The sequence below is a fragment of the Anastrepha ludens genome, chromosome 6 (assembly GCF_028408465.1).
Source record: "Anastrepha ludens isolate Willacy chromosome 6, idAnaLude1.1, whole genome shotgun sequence".
Lineage (NCBI taxonomy): Eukaryota > Metazoa > Arthropoda > Insecta > Diptera > Tephritidae > Anastrepha > Anastrepha ludens.
The window spans coordinates 78,704,658-78,728,480 of NC_071502.1; the positions used below are offsets into that span (position 1 = coordinate 78,704,658).

Consider the following 23,823-nt stretch of genomic DNA (forward strand, 5'->3'; position numbering starts at 1 on the left):
CCTCGTTTCAAGAACCATAATTCTATTATATTATTCTTGTAAACGTTCGAGTTCGGATTTTCTGCCTTTACGTCAAGAAAGGAATCGGTTTATCCACCGGATTGTTCCAGGAGTACTTGGTAAACACAGCCACGTTTTCAAGGTAGTCTGTCTATTTACTGAGATCAAGGCGTGCAATTTAATATGAGTTAATGAAACCAGAAGAAAGCAGAACTGAGAATGCAACGCTCTGTCAGATGTGGCAAATGCCGTTAACATATCGCACCCTAAATACAAAAGGGTCACAACTCAAAATTTTCCACACTCGAGCTTGACTTGTTTACAGTAGCACAGAAAACAAACTATGTAACATATCACGCTGAAATTAGGCATGTAAGCTTATAACAGTCCTACCAAAAAACAAAAAATTTATTTTTGCCATATGTCATCTGCGGACCGTTTTATTGATACCGTCTCGTTCATATTTGAGCAGAAGGTACATTTTGAGTTGTGACCCTTTTGTATTTAGGGTGCGATATATTTGTTGCTATATACAATGGAGATCTATTCTGCGTGACGCATGCACCAGACATTACATATTCTTACTGCTGGTTGCTATCTAACCTGCAGAAGGATCCGTTTGAAGAAATTTATAATTGGCTCACTTCATAAATCATCTCAAATCCAATGCTTTTTTTTTAGAACGAATCCAAAAATTTATTGAGTAATTGATGAAAGTAGTGGTGAACGATAATACTTTGAATTAAAAAAAAAAATACTGAAACAGGTTTCGATTTTTTTCTTTCTCGATATTTAGTGAACTTGCATACACAGCCTAACTGTTTGTTTGTCCAACGCTGTATATTATATTGATTAACTCCCTTGAACGTTCAAACTGTCTCTGTAATTATTTTTTGCTTGGATTTAGAAGTTACTATAATACCCCGAATGTGGATTTGAGGCAAAGCGTTTTTCTAGTGAAATCAAGTTTTCCGTTTAAGAAGTTCTGAATAAATTCGCTTCTTTGCATAATATACACAGATAATTTTTATACTTAGATAAATATATTATATTTATAGTGAAGGGATAATACAATTTTAAATGTACTTATACGTTGAGGAGTATCAATTCGGTGGCGGCATAGTATTTTGTTATCAATACAACAAGAAATAATATAAAAAAACATAAAAGCACATCTATTGTACGTTTGGTACTTATGCATTAGTTATAGAGACATTAGTAGCATTTGTTGTTTTATGCTCAATAATCTTTCCACTGGATGTACGATGCTCCCAAAAATAGGCAACGAATTTTGTTCTCTACCCTCCTTTATTACAGTAGACACTTTTCATCGGCGTAGGCTTAAGTCTTTTAGCGCTTATCTTCTGGTATATACATATATACTTACATGTGGCATATTTTATGTAGATAGGTATGTATTTTACAAGCAAAAAATTGTTTATTGGCATTTCTAATTGTATTCGGTGAAATTCATTGGCGAATGAATTCAAAATGCCAGAAGCTGCACACAACACAATAATACAATTTGCAATTTGAGGCACGAGCTCTGTTGCTATCTGTTAATGCTTTTAGTTAGGTCCTTTCCTAAAATTGATTTCTCTTTTCGAACACTTCGCTGGGAAAATTCTTTAATAATATGCAGTTTGCTCTCGCGACTCAAGCAGATCGTTGCTGCATTGATGGCTCATTGTGATGCGCAGCGATTGGTATGGCAGAGGCTTGCCTTCGCTTAGATTGGCAGTAACGTAGATGAGGTACGTTTCACCTGGTGTCAGATTAAAAATTGTGTGTGTTTCAAGAGTTGAACTGGAAGGAAGACATAAAAGCGACAGTAAGATTTAAATTGAAAACCCATTTAAACTTTATATATGTTTAATATATATAATCGTAAAATCTCTGTGAGTTCGCAGAACAAAGACAAAAAATTGCTAAACAATTATTTTTGTAAATGTGTGTTCTTCATAAATTCAAATTGTCTCAAAATTTGTTCACTAGTATATAAATGAAATATTATCAATAAGTGCTGTTTTTCAAGCTGTTACATTTTTTCGCCGCCTTGTAAATAGAAAAACGAATTCATGACTGAAATATTCACAAGTTTTAATTAATAAAATGGCAAAATTTTGTTTTGCTGTAAAGTTCTGAAACTCGTTTTCGCCATTGAAAAAACAAAAGGTTTCGAATACTGTATCCACAAAATAGAAACTGGAGCAGAGGTAGGTACATTACATGCAAACTTAGGGAACAGATTTCGAGAGGTTAATAACAAAAGGCGTGCTGATTAGTCGACAAAATCTAGAATAATTATAAATAATTACCGATATAGAGAATGACCTTTCAGTCTTTTACAGTTGATAGAGGTAATAAATCATATCAAGGGCCTTATATCAAGAAAAGATATTAAATTATTTCAATGTTTGGTTATCGCTATTCTAGTTCCTGAATTTTTCAAACGCACCCCTGCGTAAATTTAAACGACTTTCATCAAAGTCTAATTACGATTGAATTGATTATTCCCTGCCTTTAGTTATATTGGACATGTAACAAAAAATTACTCATACGCTCCGTCGCACATAAAGCATTTCATATGGTTATTAAAGTTAGAGATCGAAAATAATCGTAATTTTTCAAAGTTATGGAGCATGTTCGAAGCAGAATACTATTGCCTATGCTACATGCTTGCCTTGTGTTAACTAGAGCAGTCATTTGTTATTTATTTGCCTAAGAAATTAGGTTACTAAAGCTGAGATGATAAATAAGTACTTCTTGTTCCTTTCAAATGAACAATAAAATGAATTAAGAATACGAAAAAGATAGTTCATGATGTATGTTATAGATTGTATAAGAGAAGTTCTAGCGTAGAAGCTCGCTTTTGTTTTGTTTGGAGAGCGGCGGAGGGACAAATTCAAAGTTAAGAAGCAAAAATTAAAGGTCGTTCTAAAAGCATGACTCCGCCTCCTCTGCTACATCCAGTTTTAACAGCATCTCTGGTGTTACGAAACGTTATTCAGCATCGAAAAATTCAGCGTCAAAAAAGTTTGAGTTGAGCCAAGTCTCAGTTATAACCACATCATCATACTCACAACAAGAACTAAGCAATCGCACTTCTTCTGACTTACTTCTTAGTCCGGACGCATTTTCATAATAAATTTTAATTCGATTATTAAACCTGGCACAGGCAGCTAATTCTGCGGCGGTTGATTTACTTGCTTGCTTAAAAAATTAAACGGACGAATAGATACATTAACAGGCCAAATCTCAGGCTTAAGCAGTTTATCGTAATTATGCTCACTAACACCTAACTTAAAGTTTATAGCATAAGAATGCTTCGTATCTAAGCCGGCATATTTTTCAACACATTGAATGATGTCATCCGTTGACACCGTAAGTGAGAAATGTAGCCACTTAAAGCGAACAGCAACCTCCAGTTCGTTGTTCTCACCAGATCCAACAACACGTAATTGATTATTCTTACGCTTACTCTTTTTACTCTCAACAGAGACCCAAGCAGAATCAGAGGGAGCCAGCGTAGAGTTTTTATGTTGTGCAGCAATTATCCGCGAAGGTAAATTATTATTTACACTCTTAGCATTAACGGAGGGAGCATCAACTCCACTACCAACAATCGGGCGAAGTAGTAACGGAGAGCTATTGCGAACGACAGGCATAACAGGCGGCGACAAATTCTCAGAGGCAGAGGCAGCAGCGTATGTGACAGCAGCAGGGGCGTCAGCAGCAGCATTCGGTGTCACCTGAAGACGAGGGGCAGCGGTATAACTGCTGGAAGCAGAACAAGTTGGCACTTTTTTTGGCAATTTTTTCAAAACAGCAGTAAGCGAAGATTCCACTCCTTTGTCATTCTGCTGACCATTGTTTGGCTTTTAAGTAACTGGCGAAATAGATGGTCCTTGTTGTTTTTCAAGCACATGAGCAAAAACAATATTCTGATCCTCCACCGGCGGCAATGCATCAGGTGTGTTGCGGGGTGGAGGCAGGGAGCGAATTGAGTTTCGCCGCACTTTAGTACAAACTGCACAGAAAACATTCACGATCTGACTTCACAAAAAAGTCAGCATCAGCTTCTGACAGGGTAACACATTTTAGGTGGAAAAGTTCCTTGCATTTAGAACATTGAATTTTCGACTTACCGCGGTCGACTTTTTGCTTGCAAGTGCAAGGCATGCTAAAAGTGTCCCAGTAAAAATTAAAAGTTAACAATTACAATACAATCGCACTAAATAAAAATATCACACCGAAAATGAACTAATCGCACATCCGAACAGCTTGACGGTCAAAACTGGACTGAACGGTCAAAATTGAACCAGATGGGATGCATCGATCCGAAAGAGGATTTAAAATATAAGTTTTTGGAAATCTTTTCCAACAAGTTTTTTTTAAGTATGTATTTGTTTTGTATTTAAAAACTCTTTCTAAATCAAGTCTCAAAACACCCTCTTTTTTATTTAACTTTTTTTTTTTTGCTCGCACTGTTAATTTGAAAAACAAAGCTATCTATTTATTTATTTAATTTTATTTTACTCGTATTAACTTAAAATTAAAACTTCAAACTAAAACATACATAGCCTTCCATGCATACATACGAGGTGTGTTCAAAAAATACGGGGAATTTTCATTTTTCTCAAAAAATATTTATTTCTTCATCAATTTAAATTTTATCTCCTCGATAGAGATACTATAATACACTTGTGCCAGCATTTCTCTCAATCCTCGAAGCAGTTCTGATATGTACTTTTTGGTTTGTCCTTGCGCTCTCTCAGTGATTCGGTTTTTTTCTACTCAATCGTCGCAAAACGCCGTCCATTCAATCTAGGGAACGGGGAAACGTCGTAGGGGGACAAATCTGGTAAATACAGTGGCTGAAGTATGATAACGGTGTGGTTTTTGGCTAAATAATTAAAATGAAAATACCTATCATGAACTGCTAATTCCTAGGAATATGTTTCTTTTAACTTTCAATGTAAAAATTTAGTTTTTTTTCAAAAGAGGTAAAAATAATATTTTGATTTGATATAAGCTTTAAGAAGAAAACTTGTAGCTAATATAAATATGTTTATTATAGCTTTGGTTGTGCAGACCGTTATAATATCAAATGCTGGCAAGTCTATTATTTTGAGGCACCAGCGTATGTATATAATTCGTACATATATAATTTTGCGTGTTTTTTCTAAAAGGTTGTGTAGTATTTTTGAAAGGTATAAAAAGTGGCCATATCGTGTAGAGTTTTTGAGATAATATTATTGTATTTCAATACCCTCTCTCAATCTATATAATTTGATCTGAGTTGATATTTTTATTTTAACTCTCAAAGTATTCTTTAAGTCGTATTTGCAGTATACTTGTATATTTGTGCGCTTTTGATAAAATGACTTGCCACCGCCTTCTTTTTCTAGTTGTAAAGCACTACGACGGGGGTTCAGTAAGTAAGCATGTTAGAAATGAAGACACTTTTTTTCAAACAATTTTGGTTTATTTTTAAACGTAGTCTCCTTTTAGAAAGACACACTTCTCCCAACGTTCCGGCCATTTTTTCAACCCCTCCAAAAAATAGGAATTGTCAAACTCTCCGAAATACGTCTTTGTCTCGGCGACGACTTCCTTGTTTGAACTAAATTTTTTCCCGCGAGCCATTTCTTCATTTTAGGGAACAAGAAAAAATCGCAGGGAGCCAGATCGGTTGAATACGAAGGGTTTGCAGTTTGGCGGCAGTTTGGTGCGTTATCGTTTGCTTTTATCTCATCGCATTTTTCCCATCCAAAAACCAAAGGCGAATTACCGAACGATACTGCTCTTTTTCCATCTTAGCGAAAATCACGAAACACGTCTTACTCGAACAGCTGCCAAATCAAAACTAACCTATCAATCAATCTGAAATTTTTTTGTTGTCGTTTGATAGATGGCATCAGGCGATGCTCATAGCCCCCCAGGAACGCCCTCTCTCATGAAACACGGGAACTTATCGAACCGCCCTCGTAAATTGGACGGCTCCTGAGAAATAATTCAAATATTAAAAACTCATAGGTGTAGCTTAAGAGGCTATATGTATCAATAAAATTGTTTATCAAAATATATATTTTTTTAAGACAAGTTCCTAAAATCCATACACACACGTTTATAAATATTTACACGCTAGGAGGAGACTCACCTTTTTGAGCGTTCAATGCATTTAATGGAGTCGAAGAGCGGATGCTGTACCACACTCTTTCCGAAATCGAGGCAGTAGTTCGTGTAATCAACGGAACTGCGATTACGTTGCGGTAAATTGAACACAATTATGCAGTACCTGGATGCCACAAACGCACGCACAAGTAAAGCGATTATGCAACAGCAGCAGCAACAGCAGGAGCCACAAAGCCAAACGAAGTAAAATTAGAGCAGCAATACAATCAGCATATTGCGAACAACATTATGGCAGAAGCAAACCACAGAAACCGCCACCAAAATTAACGCAGCGTACAGGCGCACACACCCGTACGTACGTATGTAGGTAGAGGGAAAGATGTATATCGTTGTCAATGCCACAGTTTACGGTGCATAGTTTTCGGTACCCATACATTTGTGTTGTTGTTATTATTGTAAATGTAATGAAAGAGAAAATCAGAAAGCGTATAAATAATAGTTGAGATAACAATGTGCGTATGTGAAACCGACAGGGTTGTACTGAGGAATTCCCATTGTAGAACAACTAATGCCGGTCGGCTACGGTTAATTAAACAATAAACAAAAGCAATAAAAGTAGCATCGAGGCGCTTTCAACACCAGCAAGACAAGCGCTCCCGAAAACCGGAAACTGGCAGGCTAAAATGCTGAGTTGTTGAAAGTCGCAACTGAGCTGTATAGGTAAGCTTTCACAGACACGTGTACACACCTCATTGTCCGATTATCCGGCGAACTGTACCACGCAATGGTGGCTAAGGAGCATCGATTGTGCACTTCGAAAACCGTTATATTCTCTGGCAGTTCGGGTAGTTGTTGAAAGATGCCGGTTATTGTAACAGCCAGCTGCAAAGACATAAAAAAAAGTATTATACTATGTTGTATAAGTTTCGATATTGTAGCATGGGCGTTATTTACCCCCACTTTGTTGGCACGTAGCGTCTCGTCTTCATTGCTGGGCGTGAAACGCACAATATACCTTTGACCTTCCTGTACCTCGGAGAGCCGAATATAAGTGGGCCGATATATGCCTGACACATTGCCGATGACTCGACGTTGGCGGAGTATCTTTGCATCGATTTCGCTGCCACCGCATGGCAGAATGAGATAGCGCAGCTGGAGTGCTGTTGACGGCAAAGCTGAAGCACGGAGTTGCTTATAAATAGCAGGAATGCTTCTAGATGGAATCTAAGCACATATTGCATATATAAAAGAGGGTATTCGAAAATTTAGTCAATATAAATTTAGTTTAAAAACGTTTAAAAAAGATTTAATTTAAAATTTATAAATTATTTTAAAAATTATAAATTTAATTTAAAAATTTAAATTCAAAACTAAGAGCGAATTTTTTGTATGTTTTTTTTTGTTTGGATTGTTTGTTTTTTGCGGACGACCTTTTATTTATTTTTTATTTACTTATTTATTTCAATAAGTTAAGAAAGCATAATTTCGAACTGCCTACTAAAATCAAAGAATAATGAAAGTTTGGGGGAAAACATATCCGCGGTTTTCTCAGGAGATGATTGTAGTGGTCGATATCTCATAAAATATCGATCAAACAATTTAAAGCGTGTGCTCGTTGTGAAAGTGACTCATGATTCAATTGTACAAGGTTAAGTAAAGTTTGACAACTGATTTCGGATGCTACTTAATCCATTGATGCAATTTAGAAGCAAGGGAAAAAAGGGCATAAGTTTATACCCTTTCTGAAAATGTAGTAAAAAATTGAAAAAGGTCGTTGTAAGCCATAGAATAATTTTATGTTAATTTAAAAGTGGTACTTAATTATTTATATTTTAAACTTAACTATTCCCATGGATTTGTGTCATATATATATGTATTTTGACCATGTATCGGATTGGAATCTATATGCGCCACTTGTAAACGTAAATTTAAATGTAAACGTTGTAACTTCAACGAAGTGCTGCATGATTTTACCCAATTTTTTCTTTTCACTTCATCTTTGGGAACATGAACAAACTTAACTTTCTCTTTTGTCCACGTTTTGTGGCACAAAACACAGCTTGGTTTTGGCATATTTCGTCTGTTAAAAGATTCAATCCAAAAATTAATAGTAAAGAAAACACTTGCAGTTTTGATAAAATCTTCCCCAAAAATTGTTAAGAAAAATGTAGTGTTTTCCTTTATTGTACTTTAAATATAAACAAAGTATTCTAAAAATCTCAAATTTATTAATTTACTTAAAATGTTATTTCACGAAAAATCTTAAGCTATTAAAAATAAAGCACTTCAAGAAATCTTTTTTTTCCGTTTATTTTCTTATTCTTTGGCATTTTTTTTTCTTATATTTTAATATACTTAAATGATTACTAAATATATTATGCCGATAAAGCAATTTTTTTTTTTTTTTGAAATGTCAACTGCTAAAAACTTTGTAGACCAGAAATATTAATAGCAACCCTCGTATGTTTCTGTGGTCAAAAATGCTAAGAGTCAGTGTTATTTTTTGTCACAGAGGGTCACAGGGTTCTTTTTTTTTTGATGAAACGCAAAGTATTGGTGGCAGTAACGGACTCTAATCACACCTGTGTATATAAATTTTAAGCAGTTATTAACAAAAAATCAAATTGATAATCTGCAACAAAAGACTTACCTAAGTGTGGCTATGTGGCAGCTATTTATCAAAAGTCCCAAACCTTCAAATGCAATTAATGCAATGTTATTTTCTCAATGATTTTCACAGAACTTTCAATAGAATTGAAGGTGCGAAAGTCTAAGCAAAACAGTATTGCCTGCTAACTTTTTCAGCAAAAGTTTTAATTTCTACGCTTTTGAGTACTTTTTCTTTAGAATTTGCTCTGAAATAAAAAGTAGCTTTTCCAAGAGGACAACACGGATTTATTAAGTAGCTTCAAGATGGCTAACACAGGGTGAAAATTAGGCTACTTACATCACCTTTAATTATTGCTTCATGAAAGTGACTCTTCTCACTACAAAATTCTTTTGCTGTGTTTTGTTTGTGAGTTACAGGGTGCTAACAATAGAAGTCAACAAAGAAAATATGCGGTACATTTTACAGTTTTTCTTTAATAAAGGCGAAAATGCAAGCCAGACCGCTAATATTTTGAATGGTGTTTATGGATCGGATACTGTAATAGCTAATTACATGCAATTTTAGTTTTGTCGGTTCTGTTCAGACATTTTTGATGTTAATGATGCATCTCGCACAGGCAGGCGCTTCAAGGACGCGGAGGATGTTCAAGCATGTTGATAAAATCACAGAAATAATCGAAGTTTACCGGCTTGTCAGTAATCGTAGCAGATAGAGTTCAATAGTACAGAAAATAATTTCTCTGCAACTGATAAATCTAAGATTAATAATTACAGATCTTATTCAAATCGCGAGCACTAAGAAATAGTAGCACTACGAGCATAATTTTTGTTGAACTTAGTTAAATAGAAAGCCTTAATAACATTGAAAGAAAAAACGAGAGAGTAACAATTGATCTTCTACTTTCTAAAGACTTTAAAATTTTACTAATCTAATAGACCACTCGTGCACCCGAATAATAGCACAAATTAAATTAGAGCGCCGATAGACTTGGTAGCTTGTGCAAAAAAGGTATTTTGTAATTTTAATTATAGATAACAAATAAATAATAAAAATAATAAATTAGAGCACACACACTACAACTAGGACAAAAGCGCTGCAAGTCAAAGACGAAAGTCAGATGGACGGCGAGACTTATACCAAACATAGATAAATGGTATGACAGACAGTTCGGAGGGGTGAACTTCCATATTACTCAGATATTATCTGGGCATGGGTATTTTCGAAAATATCAAAACAAAATAGGGGAAATAGAAACCACTGAATACGTTTACGCAGATGCAAAGCTGTTAAGAGCAGACAACATTGGAAAATTGGCAAGTTATTGCCACGTACATAGAGCGAGTTCTGCGTGCCAAAAATTTGACATGGACAGAGATGCTTAATCGACAGATTAACCTTAACCTACCTATCTAAGCAGAAGATGAGCCAACAGCATGGAGATGGCTCCAAAACTGGCGGCCCTGGATGCAGGGAAAGCAGAAGAGGCAGTCTTTACCAGAATCAGCTTCTTAGATCTTCTCTGTCTTCGATGAAATGCTCTCGTAGAAAGGAAGAGGAGTGATTGTTTTAGTGGCATACCACTCGACGCAGCAGACGACGGGCGCTGTTAGGGCAAAGGCATTTTAAACCCTACCTTACCGCCACAAACGAAAAATAAAAAATGTATTATTTCTGAAGTGACAGCACGTGTATGTCAGAAAGGGTAAATATAATATTATGTTCTGTTTTAAAATTGGTAATTGTTACTTAACCAATTTATTTGATAAAACGGTAATGATTGCCTATCACAGAACTACTGAGTGGAAAAGGGAACAAAATAGCGTTTTATTATTTAATATAGGATCTTGTTTAACGGAAACACTGTACTCTACTCTTTCTCAATTTTTCTTTATGTTCCAAATAGCTCTGTGAAACATTCGGACGGTTGCTGTTGTTGATCTCAACCAAACTAATTCCATTTCTTGGTATCCAGGCAAAGGAAGTTAAAGCCGAAATGAAGTTCTCTTCTCCTTATCACAATTATGTAATGTTAAACTCTTTAAAATTCAATACGCTTATAATTATCTCTATGTAAATGGTTCCCTAAGTCTATAGAACATCTCATCATCGAATGTCCGGGGTTGACGCATAGAAGGAAAAGTTCATGCTTACAGATGAAGACCTTTAATCACTCCCTCAGAAGGAGCTGGTACAATTCATAAGCATACTTAACAATCAATAGACAGCATAGGGTGCACAATAGATCAATATGGTCGCAGTGCTAAAGGGCCATACCTTAACCCTTTACTATCATTAACCATTAACCATTAAATGGTTCCCTACAGTTGTTGACTAATCTTCAATTTTGGTGCTCTGACGACGGTCCAACTTGACGGTTTCGATGATTTTATCAATATTCTCCATGATTATCCTGCCTGAACGCAATCTTTTGAATCAATGCATTGCTGTTGCATTCGATACTCTATCAGGTCTATAAACAAAACAAAATTTCTTGTCTAACTACCTCTTCGACTTTTCACCTTGATCGTAGTGGTGCTGAAGTGCGAATAGTTTTTATCTTTTTTATTTTTTCTTTTCTTTTCTTATAAAAGCCAACTGGCTCCAACAAACACAAGCAAATAAACAAAACAATTGTTTTGTAGTGTAATACCGCCTTTAAATTTCTGTATATTAGTCACCGAAACTATGTGCACTTCGTCAGATACGGCTACTGAAGGCATCTAGAAGAAAATATTCAGAACATTTTACTTCACCCAATAATGAATTAAGTAAAAAAAATTAAGTAACATTTCATTTGTTTGAGAAAATTTTAATCCCCTAGCTAATATATCATCTATCCCTTTTTTTCATGGATAAACTCAGTATAAGGCAGTCGAAGGGTTAAAAAAAACATTCCACAAAATTGTAAGGAGAAAATTACACTGGGCGTGCTGAAGATGAAACACCAAAGCATAAAGATAAAGCAATAATAAATTGTTTACTCTTCGAGTTATATTCAAATACGTACGACGAACTGATGAAAAAATACCGCGTAAGTTCTCAATATGTAGGTATGTAGTGACGCTTTGATCGATGTGCAAATGACGGTAAAAAACAAGTAGGTATGCTAGCACTTCACCAGAGCAGTATCTTGCACTGATTTTCACTGGTATGTATGTGAATATTACTCGAAAGTTATGTGGATCCCATAATGAAACCTGTAGGGATTACTGAGCATAGCTTCAGCTATTAATACAAAAATTAAAAAAAAAATCTGAGTGAAAATACTATGGAAAAAGAAAAAGTAAAAAAAAAAGTTATGAAAATGTTTAATACCACACTTTAAAAAGTCTTTAGTTTTGAATAAAACTCAAATTATTAAATTCTTTTGGAAATTGTTTTCTTCTTATTACACTTAAGCCTACAAATAAACTAATTTTGAAAAGAATTTATGACATACTGGCTAAGGCACTTGGAGTCTCTATCAGATGAATAAATAACCTCAAAGTAAATGTATAACTAATTTATGCATGCTTGGACGAAAATCAGCAATGCATATCTAAATTTTTAACTTTAGTCCCATTACATTGAGAACAATGAAAACCATGTAGCCGGTAACAAACCTATATATCATAATTAACCTCTTTAGTGACTCCCTGGTACGAAAAATTAAAACTCATTATTTAAGGAAATATTTTCTATAGGGACATTATATATTGGGTAGTCGAAAAAGTCTTTTCGTATTTTGTCCATAGATGTCGTTGGAGTCATCTATCTCCAATGCTACCAATCACATCGTGTCATATGATATGGTGTTAGAAAGGTGACATTTTAAGCTTCATTTAACCAAAAAAAATTAAATTCGGAGAAGTTGAACAAAAGTTACAGCTGGTCAAAAATGAGTGAAAATAATGAAGAAATTCGCTATATTTTGAAATTTTTGTATAAAATAGGGAAGAATGCCACGCAAGCCACCATTGACATTTGTGAAGTTTACGGAGACGATGCTGTATCAGTTCGTGTAGCAAAACAATGGGTCGCTCGTTTCCGTTCTGCAAATTTCGATGTGAAAGATGTCCCTCGCTCCGGTCGACCTGTCGTTGAAAAAGTCGATGAAATTATGGAAAAGATTGACCAGGATCGTCACATAAGCTGCCATGACATCGCCAAGGCACTAAACCTTCATCATCAAACGGTTTTGAACCATTTAATAAAGGCTGGCTACAAAAAGAAGCTCGTTGTTTGGGTACCACATGAATTGTCTGTAAAAAATTTAATGGACCGAATTAACATCTGCGATTCTTTGCTGAAACGAAATGAAATCGAACCATTTCTGAAGCGAATGGCAACAGGAGACGAAAAGTGGATCAAATACGACAATAATGTGGGAAAAAGATCATGGCGCAAGGGTGGTGAAGCTCAACAAATGGTCGCAAAGCCAAGATTGACACCTCGAAAGGTTATGCTGTGTGTTTGGTGGGATTGGAAAGGAATCATCGAAAAAAAACGGCCAGAACTGATCAGCAGAAAGGGCGTCGCCTTCCATCAGGACAAAACTAGGCCACACACATCTTTGATGACTCGGCAAAAACTGGTAGAGCTTGGCTGGGAAGTTTTGATGCATCTACCATATAGCCCTGACCTTGCACCATCGGACTACCATTTGTTTCGGTCAATGCAGAACTCCCTTAATGGAGTAAGGTTGGCTTCAAGAGAAGCCTGTGAAAATTACTTGTCGCAGTTTTTCGTCGAGAAACCACAAAAGTTTTACACTGATGGAATAATGACTCTAGAAGAAAAATGTCAAAAGTTGGCCGACCAAAATGATACATATTTAGTTTAATAAAGTTCATTATAAATATAAAAAAAATGAGTTGAAGTTTGATTAGAAATACGAAAAGACTTTTTCGACTACCCAATATTTAATTTCGACCGAAACCATTTTTTTGGAAATTCTCAAAATTTATTTATTTAAATTAATTTTATATTCAAGTTTCCTAAAATTTGCGGGTAGCGGTGTGCTCACCTTAAAGCTGAAGACTTGTACGCCATGCAGTCCAGATATTTTCTTCATAGTTAACATATTTGCGCGCAGCGAAACTGGATGCGTGCGGTTGAAATCCACTTGCGTAGAGGCAATGTGAAAAGTGAGATTTTGACGGCGAGTGTGCACTCCAAACACATCCAAGTAGTACGTATGATTCGGTAGTACACCTCTTAGTAGCTGCTGAGTGTGAGCGCCTGTACAGACAATATTGGTGATGCGTGGATCTATGAAAATTGAAGAGAATAATGAAGCATTTTCAATTCACTAGCTAGTGACCACGATTGTGTGGCGACTCACCAATTTTCTTAGCACGCTCCGGTGGTTTCAACCAGATGTAATCCATCAAGGAGCCAGGATAGCAGTTGGGCGGTGCACTCACACCTGCTCGCCCCGCTGTACTCGTGAAGTACTCGTTGATGGCGTTGCAGAAATTCAATTGGCGCTGGCGAGTGCTCACAACCAAACAGTAATGTACTGCGTGGAAATCGAATTTGCTGCTCAACGACGAGGATGAAGGTAGTGAAGGAAAGTTCATTAATGGCCGATACATACATATGCTGCATTCATTGATTATGCTCACCTCTTGTCCCACTTGACTATCATTTGACGTTTGCGTACCCAGTTTTGGCTGCGTATGCTGATGTGATGCGTGCGATTGAGTAGCGGCCAGCCGGATTGCGGATGTTCAGCATGCGCTTCGATTTTTATGGACCCTCGCTGACGGGCTTGTACAAAAATATCATACTGACCACGTAGCGCACAGGGCAGGATCACAGTGCGTTGATCCGATTTGAGTGAGCGCGATAAATTTACTACGAAGTGAATTTAAAGTAAAGGAATAAAAAATTAACCATACGAAAAAGGAAGTCAAATGTTAATGAAAATGAGACACCGAAATGATGAAAGGGCAAACGTGGAATAACGAGAAAGTAGTGAGAAAGTGAATGAATGCAAAAGAGACATGCAAATGAAAGGAAATTTAATTTAGTGCAAAACTGCATGCTGGCAGTGGTGTGCCTGATGGGGCGTATGAGCCGATGGCACTGTTGGTAAAGAACTCGATTTTCTACTCACTTGTTTGGTTGAAGTAAATCTTGCGCACAACCTGCTGCGAGAAATTAATGGTTAGTGGTGCCGATGCATTGATGTACAGCAAAAATCTGAAAATAATGAAGCGAAAGTTGGAATTGTGAAAAAGGAAACGTATTTCTGTGTGATGATAATGAAGAGGATATTAATGAGCGTGGGGTGTACTGTTATAATAAAAGTAGTGGAGAATATGCCAATTGTGAGAAATTCAATTGTGTGTTTATTTGCAGTCAACCGTACATAGTGAGCTAGTCTTCCTTTGTTTACTTCCTTGGAACTGAGCAGCGAGAACGTGTTTTTAAGGTGAAATGCGCTGAATTACAATAGAATTTTCAGTTTGTTTATTCAGTGTTGGTACTAGTTTTTGAGAAATCCTCTAATTGAAAAGAAATATCTTAATTTACATTTTTTTTCTACTTCTGACAATCAATGCCCGATTTGGTCAATGAAAAGTGAAAAATCAAAAATGCAGCAGCGTTGAACTGTAAATTTTTGTAATGCTTATTCAACCGTAACAATAGCCGTTTATAATGCTGGAAAATCTGATATTCGTAAAATTTTCTTCTGAAGTTGAGATAAATGTATCGAAGCTCACACATTCGGGCTCTAATCTGATAACCATTTACTATTGATCTTGCACATCTTGTCATGCATGATTTTCGGCTCACTCCAAGTCAAAATAATGTTAATGTAGGCAGTTGACAGTATTTTGTGTAAAAGTCTCCAACGAGTCGAAAGCTTCAATCAACCATGTTTTTATGGTCGGTTCCAGAATTTGACCGGAGTGTGTTTTCGCAGACAGTGAATGCTTTCCGCTTTAAGTAGCAGTTCCAGCAAAATGTAATCCCGCATTAATAAGTACCAGTACCTCTAGATAATATCAAATTGGAAATATTTCCGCATGTAAATAAAAATCACTTGGATCTCTGTGATATTGTATTGTGCTCAGATGATTGAACATACAGTAACAATGCCATAGAGAAAAATTATAGAGATTAAAAAACTACAGTTCGGAAGCCAAAAACAGATTGCTCAAGAAACTGTAGGTTCACTTAGATCTTAAGCTTACAATAGCCTGTTTACATAACAAAAATGTTGTTGGAATATCAGGTAGATAACTTCAAGGCATTTATTTTTTAAATAATATATCCGGCGTATATCCGCCGCAGCTACGAGTTACAAGGTCCATTCGATCAGTCCAATTTTTGACTACTTTTCCCAATAAACCTGACCGAATGGCGTCAATGGTGGCTTTAATATTGCAATAAATCGATTGATAAATAAATCTCCACAATTTGGAAGTGTTGTTATGGTAATGGCTTGCCAAACCTTACTGAATAAAAATGTTAACACAGGTTGGCATTCTTAGCTGGCAAACCATAGTTATCGATATCAGTAGTTATCAGGCAGCTAAAAAATACCCCATATAAATACTAATGTACATACATATATATACAAATTAAAAAAAACAAAAACCATATGAAAAGATATGCACTACGGTCGTGTCCGTCTATTATTGCAACATACTCAGTACACCTCGGACAGGATTATATAGCCCCGAAGGTAATGGAGTAAGATATTCTCACTAAAGAACTTCGACACTACAGTCTACATAGACGGCTCTAAAATGGATTGTGATGTTGGAGTAGGTATATGTTCTCATAAACCTAAAGTTGAAAAATCTGTACGTCTTCCTAATGCCTGCAGTGTCTCCCAGATTGAAGTACTGGGGAAACTTTTCTTCTTGGGGAAACTTTTCTTTTGTTTGGGATAGCCAAGCTGCAATCCAGGCACTGGATTCAGTTATAACAACTTCTAATCTGGTGAAACAAAGCAGAAAAAGCCTTTTCACCTTGAGTGAAAACCATAATCTGGGTCCTGTGATATCGGAACGTTGAAGGTAACGAAAATGCAGATAAACTGCCAAGAGGATTCTTGCATTATCGATATTCATACCATTGAGTGCAATCAAGAATGCATTTTCCACAAAATATCACCAAATCGCGGATTGTAGATGGAGAGACCAGACAACATGCAAAACTAGCAGAAACAAACAAACGTCAGCAGTGATAAACAAGAAACGACGGGACGCCTGGAGACTCATAGCTGTCACATCTGGCTTTTGGTAAGTCGGCATCCCTCACAACACCCACTGTCGCAGGTGTAAAAAACCAAAGAAAAAGGAAACGATTTTCCATTTCCTCTGTGAATACCCTGCCCTATGGAAAGAGAGAACGTCTATCCTGTTCGTGAGTCTTGCACACGTATGGCTTAGATGTGCACAACCTAATAAGGTTCTTAAACCGCACAGACAGGATATAGTCATGCCTTAAATAACTGGTAAACAAGTTGGTACTGAGGATCTGGTAACAAAATGGTTCGGCAGCGCAATGTTGCGACTTTAATATGCAATTAAAAATAAGCTTCAAGAAATGCTATGGTCAGTTCTGCTATATGGCATGGAAATATGGGTGATAAAATTGTTAGACATGAACAGACTTTGAGATTTGGCTTCTTCGGTTTTACTTAATATAGGGTTTTTCAGTAAGAGCGCTTCAACTTTTGATCTTTTTTGAATAAAACACAAACGGTTTGACTTTTTTAACTAATTTTTTTATTATCGAGTTTGAATATATACATTTAAGTATGAAATTCGATTTCTTTTGCATGACCACCGCGTGCACGTTTTACGAAGTCCAATCGTTGAACCCAATTTTCGACCACTCTTTTGTATAAATCGGCCGAAATTCCAGCAATTTCGCGTTCAATATTGGCTCTGAGCTTACAAATCGTCGCCGGCTTGTTACTGTAGACCAATGACTTCACATAACCCCAAAACGGGACGGCTTGTTAAATGGACCGTAAAATGGCCGCGATGCTCTTAAAGTAGCAGCAACAGAACGATTATTTTCATAAAAAATTTGCACGATTTGCAATCGTTGCTCAAGTGTGTAGCGTTCCATGATGAAATGTATACTAATGAAGTTTACAAATGACAAGCGAAAAATAAAAAATATTGCGTCGTTCGCCCTCCCTATAGGGAAAAAGTTGAAGCGCACCTATTGAACAACCCTATATACCCTGGAATGAACACGTTCCCATTTAATAAGTGATGCGAAGAGTTCACGGTGACAGACAACTACTCAAGTGTTCAAGCGTAGAAAAATATCGTATCTGGACCATACCCTGCGAAATCCGAAATATGAACTGCTGGAACTCATATTGCAGGTCAAAATCGAAGGAAGAAGAGTTATCGGGCTTAAGCAGTTTTCTTGGTTGGGTAACATAAAGCAGTGGATTGGCATACAACATGTTGATTACCTCGTGAAGCAGCTAGAGACCGCCAATTATTTTCAAGTATAGATCAAAATTACTATTAAAAAAAATATTAATAATATATTATTTTTAAATCCTTCAATCGTTCACATTCGAATAAAAAAAAGGTGTCACCATTTATGGGACCCGATCAAAGCGCGCACTTCAGATTGTCGCAGCAGGCTGACAAGCATTTGTGAGGGAATGTAGCCGGAAATATATTCCACATGGTAATTGTTCCAAGTAATTATCCAAGTTTCAACTCATTTTTTCTCCAAATTCCTTTGTTTATTGAATCTTTTTAAATTATCAGTTACTTCGTTATTAGAAAAACTATTCTCTTTTTCAGCTTCGTATTCTATTTAGGCAGTTCAAAGTACGTAATTGGCTAATGAATCCACGTAAAAAAATGTCCAATTCCTAACAAAATTTAATTAAATGATTTAAATAATTCGGTAAACCTTCAAAAATTTACAAAAGTAAAATAAAATAAAGTAAAGAACTTAAATAAATTTATGTGCAGCTTTCGAATGGAAGTAGGAGAAACACAAAAAAATATTTGTACGAGTATGTGCATCCTATCCTTGCGATTGTGTGTAACATTTCGTTGAGTGGCTACTTACTATTCTTAGAGAAAGATATAATTTACATTTATTTTAAGTAGCCATCAACTTTATTCCGACGTTTGCATTAGCCTGACCAGTATCAACATTGTTGCCGGAAATTGCTGGCTAAGTAACTTTTTTCATGGGAAAATGAAGTAAAGACTTTTGGATTCGGTTTAACTGTTATTTTAATACTTTAAATTAAATAGAAAGAAAGTAGCCAAAAGTTAGGGTACAATTTCTAAACAACTTTAGACAACTACAAACTCGAGTGATGTTTATTCTTTTGTTTTTATTAATTTTGGTATTTGTAAGTCATTTGCGTGACGACTTTGTGTTTATTCGCAATTTGTTACCTTTGAGGCGTTGAAAAGTTAGGCGCAACAGAGCACGGCTAAATGTCGGCGGGCTTGTTTTAATAAAACACAAACAACAGCAAATCTTCGGTCTGTCAATTGTCCCCCTCTCCACTCTTTGGAGGAAAGTTTGGGTAGTACTCATCGCCAAACTGCAGTAAAAGGAATATGTGAAGGCAACCAAATTCAGACCAGTCAGTCCCACATCCTTAAGGCAGAAAAATCATGAATGTATAGTTGAAAACTGCATAAGATCCAAGACTTTGGTGGGCAGCCCCCATAGCCTTCACTTCATACGAAACACGCCTAAAGCAAAAAGTCATGAGAGTAAGTTTCACACGACCTTGCGACAAAGTTCGGCGTGAAGCTGGAAGCAGGTGAGTGCCCAGTGGGAGTTTTTCCTGATATTGAGTGGGCTTTAACTCGGTGTGCTTTGCGGTCAAAAAGCATGTCCCCTACAAGTAATCATAAGGTGGATTCATTTCATACTATTTAGAAGATTGCTGACTTTAGGGAAAAGAACTGGTGTTTATATATTACCATGTCAGAGATGGAGAGAAAACGCTTTCAGGGTGGGGTACCCTCCCCACTTTTATGGTGTTAGGTGGTGAGCTCCCTATTAGCTTAAATGCAAAACTTCGTTAACATCCAAGATTACGCGAATGATATTTCTGCTCCAAGGAAGTAAGATTGTTAAACACTGCATTTTATAGGGTCTTGCCGTCAATCCCAACAATGCAACCATGGTCTGCAAGTGCTTCGAAGCGTAACCTAAGCTTTTCCGTGGAAGTGAAATAATATGGGTAATTCTAGATGAGAGTGAAAGTTGAACCCAGTGCTTAGACTTTTCGGACAGTGTCGAAGAACATTTAGCAAGACATGGTATCACATACTGGCTATGGTATTCTGGATATACTTAGCTTTGATCAGATAAATCGCACGTATTCTTCTACACAACTGATCCAAGAATTAAGTTAAGACTAAACGCCGTTACAAAATGGAAAAAGCCCTTAACTTGTGTGTGCTCCAGGTGGTGTTCAAGATGATACATGTTTGGGTGGAATGCACTTAGATTGGACGGGTTACTCTCTCTTTTCCTCTCCTAACTACTCAGATTTTTTAAAAAGTTCGAAAAGTGTGCAGAGAATTTATAAATTCTATACAGTAACTACAGTAATCAGACGTTTTACAGGCTTTTAAACCCTTACAAAAAAAACAGACATACCAAGAGACTTACAGCAACTATTCTGGAGCTCTAAAATAATTTTTAAACTTGCAGCCTGACTTATCCTAACCTAGCTGCCTGGCAAATCACTAATGGTTTTATACATTTTGTTGTATAGAAACGTCTTATTCTTCTGAAGGAAAATACGATGAGCTCCGTCTTGGAGGATTGACAGATAACTCATAGTAAGAGGCTCTTTCGATGGCAAAGTTTTGGTACCCCTATATCAATTCAAATAATTTCACAACTTTCCTGCGGAGTCGTCTGCATAAGTAATCGTCCGACAGGTCTTTCTTTCTATCTACTCTTTACTTGATCGCTTACTACAAAACAACATCTTGCAGGATGTGCTATTCACCTGCCGCCGTAGCCGTAAAGGGGAAACACATAAGCACTTTGATTTTGCTTCAGGGAATATAAAAGCTAATGTTTTGTAACACTGCAAGTTAAATCATTCGGCTCAAAAACAAAAAACACAGAAATAAACGCAAAAAAACGGCCACTTACCCGGGTCAAATAACTAGTCGTGGTAAGCTTTAAGTAGAAAGTTGTACATCATTAAGTACACCTCCATGCCAGCCAGATGAAGAAATTAACAAAACAAACAGCAAAGAGGCTGATGGCATCATCAATTTTGCCGCCACATTAGTTAACGTACGCAAAGTGCAATAAGGTCTCCACCTACTAGCGTAACTTCAAAACCAAAAAGAAACTTTGAAGTTAAACCTATCAGCATACGCTGTCCGCTGCCGTTTTGATGATTCAATTTACACTTGAAACTGGTAAATTTATCCATGTAACTAACATTTCTTCTTCGCCTCATATTATGTTTGTCTTCCTTACATGCCCCCATATATATGTACACACTCGTATGAGCATACATATTTCGAAGCAAAAAAGAGGCACATGAACAACGCTATAAATTGAAATATTATAATTTTATATATAGTTTTGCAACAAATTTGCAAGTTGACGGAGTGTAGAGAACTCAATCATTGGCGTCACTGCACTTTTTACGTACTCGCCTAGTCTCATTGCGTCACATTTTACATAGCTTCCAGCTAAAGGGTGATTTTTTAAGAGCTATAGGAAAGTTTTTCAAAAAACGCACGTAAAATTAAGAAAAATGCATGAAACTTTTATTTAAATCGATAGTACAGTCCATATAATTTCATGTTTGACGATTAATTTCATGCAAATGTTGACCGCGACTGCGCTTCAAATGGTCCATCTTAGTCCAATCGCTTAGTCCAATTTTGGCATACTCTTTCCAATGTTTCGGCCGTCATATCACATATAAATGCTTTAATGTTGTCTTCCAATGCGTTAATTGAAGCAGGCTTGTCTGAATAGACATGAGCTTTAACATAGCCCCACAAAAAATAATCTAAAGCCATTATAACGCACGATCTGGGTGGCCAATTGACAGGTCCCGAACGTAAAATAAAATGTTCACCCAACTCGCCTCTCAACAAGTCCATTGTTACGCGTGCTGTGTGGCATGGGCACCGTCTTGCTGAAACCACATGTCATGCAAGTCAAACTCTTGCATTTTGGGCCAAAAAAAGTTGGATATCATTTCACGGTAGCGCTCACCTTTCACAGTTACGTTACGATTCGCAGCCCATAAACCGCACCACTCTGTGACGTTTTCTGGATACATTGATAACCCTTGCAATTCTTCTGGCTGATCTTCACTCCAATATCGACAATTCTGCCTATTTACGTACCCATTGATCCAAAAACGAGCTTCGTCGCTGAACACAATTTTTCGATAAAAAAGTGGATCTTAAACTTTCTTTACAGAACACGCATTTTTATAATAAAATTCAAAGATTTGCAAGCGTTGTTCGTTTGTAAGACGATTCATGGTTAAATTAGAGACCAAACTGAAGAAGTGAAACAAAACACCAAACGTGCGTCAGCTGTTTAAACCAACTGTTTAAAAACATAATAGCTAAAAAATCACCCTTTAGTTACAAGCCTTGTCGGCTGCTTGATGAGTTTGTGCCAAAGAGTTTGATAGGCGCGGAGAATACTCCGTCGTTGGCAAAAGATGCAGAGGATCTAGAATGAATGATGAACTGTTCGCATTGGATAATAAGTTGAGAGCCGTCAGACGGAGTTAAAAAATGTGCTCAGCAAGCCTGTCAAACTGAAGAATTTCAGGAAGTGATTACAGGATAGGCCACCCTAAGTTTGTAAAGTACTTTTTCGAGTGTTAAGTTTTATTTTCGAAAAGTGAACTTTCTGTACGGGTTATTCATAGCACTTTTCCGCATTCCTTTTTAAATTGAATTGCGACTGTGTGAGTGAACGTTTTACTGTTGCGAATAGCCAAAATTTATTATTAAAAACGAGAAACGATCGTATTGAAGAGCCTATTTACAGAAAATATTCGGTTGTAGAAAACAATTATGACGAAAAAAAATTTTTTTTTGAAACGTTTTTACTTTTTGCCTTAGAGAATTTTGATAGGACTCGCTTTGTGATTTTCCCAAATACAGTGGATGGCTTAGACTTCTTAATCTCTTTATTCTTACTAGGCGTAGCAAAATGCTGGGAATAAAATTGAACCCAGTGAAACTGCTCACAGGGTCAATTTCTAGTAATTCAAAAGTTAGGATTATTTTAAACTTATAAAACGAGTTACGACCTTAATGAAATAGTTCGACTTGTTGTCTGATTGCCTTCATTGTTTGCAAACTTGTTCGTTCGGTTAGCTTACTAATTGTTCATGAAAGATGCGGATTCCATGATTTTGTATCCTCTGTACAATTTCCAATGCTAACAAACATTCCTGTGTGGTTTCACGGCAATCGATGTGGATACGCATGATGTTCGATCGACCATTTTCTTGATAAATGATTTTTCAATTATAATTTTGTTGTCGTAGCGCTCTTAAAGCAGATTTCATGCTGGAATGTGACTGGTTAAATTAACTACTTCTCTAGTTGTGTGTGATTTGACCTTTGCTGATCCAGCGACATAAGGAAGTCTTATTGCGAAGTCGGTTGAGCAGGAGAAAGGCAATCATTGGGTTTATTAGTATTAAATCCATACTAAATGAAGAGAAACAAATTTTTTTCAAAATGTTGCATTCACTTATCAGAAGCTCTTTTTATGTGATCGCCCTCCAAACGTTAGTCTCTGAGGAAGCGTTTACACCGACAAATTATGCTGTTGTAGCACCTTCTTGTTACATTTTTGCACCAATATTGATTTTCAAGTCGTTGGTCTACGTGAATAAACCAGGCTCTCTTTATGTTTAAAAGTCAATATTCAAAGTGCTATTCATGACGTAGGACCAGATTTAGTGATAAAGCGCTCGAAAACTGGGATCATCAGATTCGTTCCGGCAATAGAAATCGTTGAGGCCATTCGAATGATGTTCCAAAAAGTTAATTATATCGATTGTAAACGGTTTTCCAATAATAGATGTTATTCCCGATGCTTGG

At 36.5% G+C, this 23,823-nt stretch overlaps 1 protein-coding gene across 1 annotated transcript in view; it reads right to left on the reverse strand.

The window, feature by feature from the left end:
- Positions 1-730: 730 nt before the first annotated feature.
- LOC128866627 (uncharacterized) overlaps positions 731-23,823 on the reverse strand; it is a 103,189-nt gene continuing 80,096 nt past the window's right edge. The window contains exons 3-10 of the mRNA XM_054107505.1: positions 14,850-14,935; positions 14,356-14,587; positions 14,073-14,269; positions 13,755-13,999; positions 7,093-7,362; positions 6,887-7,020; positions 6,164-6,301; positions 731-1,806 (exon numbers count right to left, since the gene is read on the reverse strand). Coding sequence (XP_053963480.1) covers positions 1,629-1,806; positions 6,164-6,301; positions 6,887-7,020; positions 7,093-7,362; positions 13,755-13,999; positions 14,073-14,269; positions 14,356-14,587; positions 14,850-14,935 — 1,480 coding nt within the window. The 3' untranslated portion in view covers positions 731-1,628. The remainder of the gene's footprint in view (positions 1,807-6,163; positions 6,302-6,886; positions 7,021-7,092; positions 7,363-13,754; positions 14,000-14,072; positions 14,270-14,355; positions 14,588-14,849; positions 14,936-23,823) is intronic.